We start from the raw sequence: 4,867 nt of genomic DNA, 5'->3' as shown, positions 1-4,867 counted from the left end.
ACATTTTTATTGAAAATTTACTCGCAAACACTAGTACCACGTTTCACTCTTCATTTCGGACAAAGTAGGCAAAAGGGTCTTATTTTAGGATGTGCTGTGCATTTATAAAAATTATGCTAAGTAGCTCCACATTATGCTTTTATTTACTGTTTGATCACTGTACATGCCATAATGTATATATTGGCACTAGCTGCCCAATGCCATTATTTATGGTTCCCGAAAAATAACAATGCCATAATCGGGAGCCCTGCGTATGAAGGAAGTACCTACGACTATGACAGGAACTCACTTTCCTCTTCGTGACCTTTTCACTTGAGCCAAAATGAATGAAGTAGTCGCACCGGAAAAAGTGGGGGATTATCTAAAGTAGTCTCGATCGCATACCCACTTATTGATAACACTCCGGGAGACGACTTAATAATTGTCGTAGCGTTTCTCCCGTAGGCTCGTAAGAAAGATGAACTGACAGAACTTTACCTTTCAGTCTTTTCTCCTTTCCATCCACAGCTTGTGCCAACTGGGTTTTCAGCACGTATATTTCTGAGAGCGCTTGCGAGGATGAGGAGACGAAATCTTCGATTTAGAGATGTGTAGCGAGTAGTGAATGGGAGGATTTTTTTTTTAACGCCGATAAAAGCTTTGCTACATTTCTCAAGTACAAATACAGGAAAGTATGAATAGCATTCGGTACAAGACACCATGGATTCTATTTGCATCGTCTCTGATCTTGGACTAAATTGAGCTCGTCCAATTTCGTCTTTGTTTATTAAGCTCGATAACACAGCACCAAGGTCTCGGTTCTCTTCAGTTGCGCATGGCACATTCCGCGTCTTCAAGTAGTGCACTAAGCTCCAGAGGTAGCTCGTCAACCAGCTCCACTGGGTTTAAGGTCTATGGCAGTCTATTCAAAGTGAGCTCCCGCTACCAGTTCCTCAACCCTCTTGGGAAAGGCTCGTACGGCGTCGTCTGGTACGCACTGATCCTTGTATCTTCAAGTAACGTCAGACTGATCTGATGACTGTGTAGCGCTGCAAAAGACCGCGATACAGGACAATGTGTAGCCATTAAGAAGGTGACTCCTATGGCAAAGCGTACAACCGACGCGAAGCACACACTCCGTGAAGTTTTACTATTGCAGCATCTCGGTAAACATCCAAACGTAAGAAAATGCTTGAAAAGACTATAATGCGAGTTAAATGCTCACAATCTCTCGGGCCGCTCCCAGGTTATCTCTGTTCACAATCTGTCGGCCAATATCAAGGACGATGAGCTGTATATCGTCATGGACCTCATGGACACGGACATGCATCGGGTGATCCAGAGCTCGCAGCCACTTTCCGATGCTCATGCCAAATATTTCCTTCACCAACTTTTACGTGGCGTCCAATATTTACACGAAAATGGAGTGTTACATCGCGACCTGAAGCCGGGAAATCTGCTACTGAGCAAGACGTGTCAGTTGAAAATCGCGGATTTCGGTCTCGCCCGTAAGATTCCTCGTGGTTTTAATGCTGCTACTACAACTCTGGAGCGTCCTCGCTCTGCCCCTGCTGCTAGCTCTAAAGCGAAAGTACCGGATCGAGCACCAATGACAGAACACGTGGTGACGCGCTGGTATCGAGCTCCAGAACTGATGCTACAACCCGACGGATTGTACGATCAGAGCGTCGATATGTGGTCTGTCGGGTGTATTTTCGCAGAGATTCTCGGCCGTAAAGCTCTATTTCCCGGCAAGAATTTCCTGCACCAACTCACGCTCATCTTCGATGTGATTGGAGCTCCATCTTCCGAGGACACGATGCAAATCCAGAGCTCACAAGCGCAAAGATTCTTGAAATCTATCAGTAAGAAACCCAAAATTCCATTCCGCACTCTCTTCCCGAAAGCTTCCGAGGCAGCGGTGGATTTACTGGATCGATTATTGGAGTTCGATCCGACTACAAGAATATCTGCGCAAGAGGCACTGGCTCATCCGTATATGCAAGATATCGAGCGCAAGTATCGGAATCGTGGAGGATCAGACCCTCCGCCTTGTATGCGGGCCGATTTCTCGTTCGATTTGAAAAAATTAAGCAAATTGGATCTCCGTGCTCTTATTGTCAAGGAAGTGGATAATCATCGCAAGTCGACTCTAACACGGACGAACTCTACGGGATCTTTTATTACTGACAGTGGGGAGAATAAGGAGCGGGAAGTGCAACCCGCAGTCGAGAAACCACGCGCTGTGTTGACTCCGAGTGTGATTCCTAGCGTTACTTCATCAACCAGTTCAAGCAGCTCGAGTGCTCGCATCAGTAAAATACACGCAACCTTACGCCAAGCACAACAGCAAAGTCAGGGCCAAGAGCTGCAACCCGCGAATGTTGTCACGTTCGGATCGAATCGTCAGCGGATCCGAACAACCAGTAAACCTCCAGTTCCCAAGCAGCAAGACGTGGATACCTGCGGGTCAAATCAACAAGAACACGTGCGTGTTATCCCAGCTCAAGCCACGTTTCTGTCCGATAGTTTAGCCTCAAAAGGTTCTCCGCCAGAGCAAGTAGAATCCAAGGCTGCAACTACCGGAAGTATAAAGGACGTGCCGACGCATAAGGCATATGCTCACACAAGTTTATCCGCTCGGGTGGCCCACACGAGCAAGCCAAGTCCGCTGGCAACGCTGGTGTACACTGGTGGCTCGGCTGTCGACTCGTCTGGATCCGATGCTCTTGCGACTTGTATGGCGTTAAATAGGCGTTCGAAGGCGTTAATTGCTACTTTAACGTTATCTTCCGGCGTTTCTGCACCTATTCAACACACTCAAGCTTGGCAAGCAAAGCAGAGGAGGAACCCCGAGCATTCCGCCTCTTCCTCGTCTAGTTCTGCGGCCTCCTCTCCACCTCGACACGACAGCTCAGTGTGCACGGCAATTTCACGTTCGAATCGACCAGGCTCCGCGTTTCTTACAAAGGTGATAAAGAAGAAGCCGGAGGGGACTGTGGCTGCTTGTATTGCGTTAAGAAGACCACGACGAGTGTCCTCGGCTGGCCCTACCCGATCAAAGCCTCGTGTTCTACCTGGAAATGGGTCTCGTACGGCCAGGAATGTAAATTCAACTAACACTTACGTTGGCTCGATCAACTCGCTTATTCGAGCTCAGAGATCAAACAACGGTCAGTCACTAGCGGATTCAGCTGACAACATGCTGGCTAATATGACGCCAAGTAAACAGCAGGAGCCTTTTGACTCGAGGGACGAAAACGAGTCAACTGTGTCTGGAACACGTCTGAAAACGCAGCGATCTACGTCAAAACTCCCTGGTGTGGACTTACTGGAAAAGAAAGGTTCAGCGAGGAAACTTACTGTGCCGAAAAGCCCCAAATTCTCGGTCATGTCTTGGCAAAAGAAGGGCGAAGGTAGAACAGGATATGCGTCTAGTATGATTCGCTAGCCCAACACGTATATATAAAGCTTTTCAGTCTCTAAACTATGCAATGGCTAGACACATACTTCTTTTGTCGTTGCAGGCCAAAAACAAATACACCTCTCAGAGTACTGCCACCGGTTGAGGCAAAGTTTGACAAAAAACAACCTTGCCCTCGGAGCCAAACTGAGAAAACAATGAAGATATTTTCCCACGGGTGATAATGGGGGGGGGGTCCTGGAGTTAAATTTGCCAACTGGATCCCCTCGCAGCGTATGGTAATGGTAAAAAGATAGCAATTACAAGGTTCGCACATTAGAATCAGTTCGAGATCAAGGCACATGAGCAAGCAAGCGATCTGTGGACTGCCACACCTTTTAATACCGTTGCATATCTGCTCAGTCATTCGCCCGCCAACAATGGACTGAGTAACTAAAGGCTTATCTTCCTCATCCTTCAATCCATCAACAAAGCTGTTTTTTTTTTTTTCTTTTTTCTAGGAACATGAACCCATGGCTAGGAATGTTACACATATCGACGGAAGATATGGCATATACAATGCTTAAGGCCTATTCCAATCTTCAGCAAATCATTTTTTCACAGTTCTATATTGAAAATATAGAACTGTATTTGACGAACCGGTTCGAAATCTGGCTGAAGCAAATATACGTTTTTAAATTGCTACCTGCCAATCGAGGCGATTTTCACTATTCAGTGTAGCAGACACGCAAGGAGTGTACGGGCGGTGATGTGTACGAGGCCGAACTCTCTCTCAACCAGTATGCTGTGTAAGCGACAAGGACCCCAGGTCCTTTCTACAGTTTAGTGTGACGTACCCCACACAGACGACCACCGGAATCCATCGCATGATCGGTTTTGGGCACCCTGATTTGGGTCTGATACTGCGGTATCCGAAGATTACCCTCTTCATAGACGGCACCTTTTCGGTTTCAAGTGAGGTCAACGCCATCAACCATAGCGTTACAGAATAAGCCATTTTAATCCAAACTGAAATATGCAGGATATCTAATGTTTGTTTATCGGGTCTACGCGAGTCGCTGGACGCAAGCTAACCGAAAGGTGCCGGTGTGGTGGTGTGTGTGTGTGTGCGTGAAGGGGGGGGGGGGGTAAGCGCTAATGGCATTTAAGCAATGGCATTCAAACACGGAATAATTTGCCCGGTTCCTCCTCACTAATCCGTCAGTTAGGAACTGGGCAAATTTTCCTCTACACATTGTTCAGACTGTATAAATGAAAGCCAATATGGTTGGCGCCAGCAGCTTCATCAGCCGTATCAAAAGCGGAGGGTGTTGATCTGATGGCGGTTTTGGGGAGAATCTAACGAGGGCCCTCATCCGGAGGGCCCTCGCAAAAAAAAGAGCAGTAAGAAAAACTACAGTTTACCGGTATCTGTACTTGTAAATACCAGTATAAATCGTTCCCGTTGCAGAGACCGTTCCCGTT

General features: G+C 47.1%; 1 protein-coding gene across 1 annotated transcript; it reads left to right on the top strand.

The window, feature by feature from the left end:
• Nucleotides 1–814: 814 nt before the first annotated feature.
• PITG_15298 (mitogen-activated protein kinase, putative) lies at nucleotides 815–3,430 on the top strand (the record flags this gene model as incomplete). The annotated part of the gene is made up of 4 exons (XM_002898697.1): nucleotides 815–969; nucleotides 1,027–1,159; nucleotides 1,226–2,507; nucleotides 2,805–3,430. The coding sequence occupies 4 exons, from the start codon at nucleotides 815–817 to the stop codon at nucleotides 3,428–3,430; spliced, it is 2,196 nt and encodes a 731-aa protein (XP_002898743.1).
• Between the last annotated feature and the right edge of the window lie 1,437 nt (nucleotides 3,431–4,867).

This window comes from Phytophthora infestans, genomic scaffold (assembly GCF_000142945.1).
Source record: "Phytophthora infestans T30-4 supercont1.35 genomic scaffold, whole genome shotgun sequence".
Classification (NCBI taxonomy): domain Eukaryota; phylum Oomycota; class Peronosporomycetes; order Peronosporales; family Peronosporaceae; genus Phytophthora; species Phytophthora infestans.
This window is presented reverse-complemented; position numbering and strand designations above follow the sequence as displayed.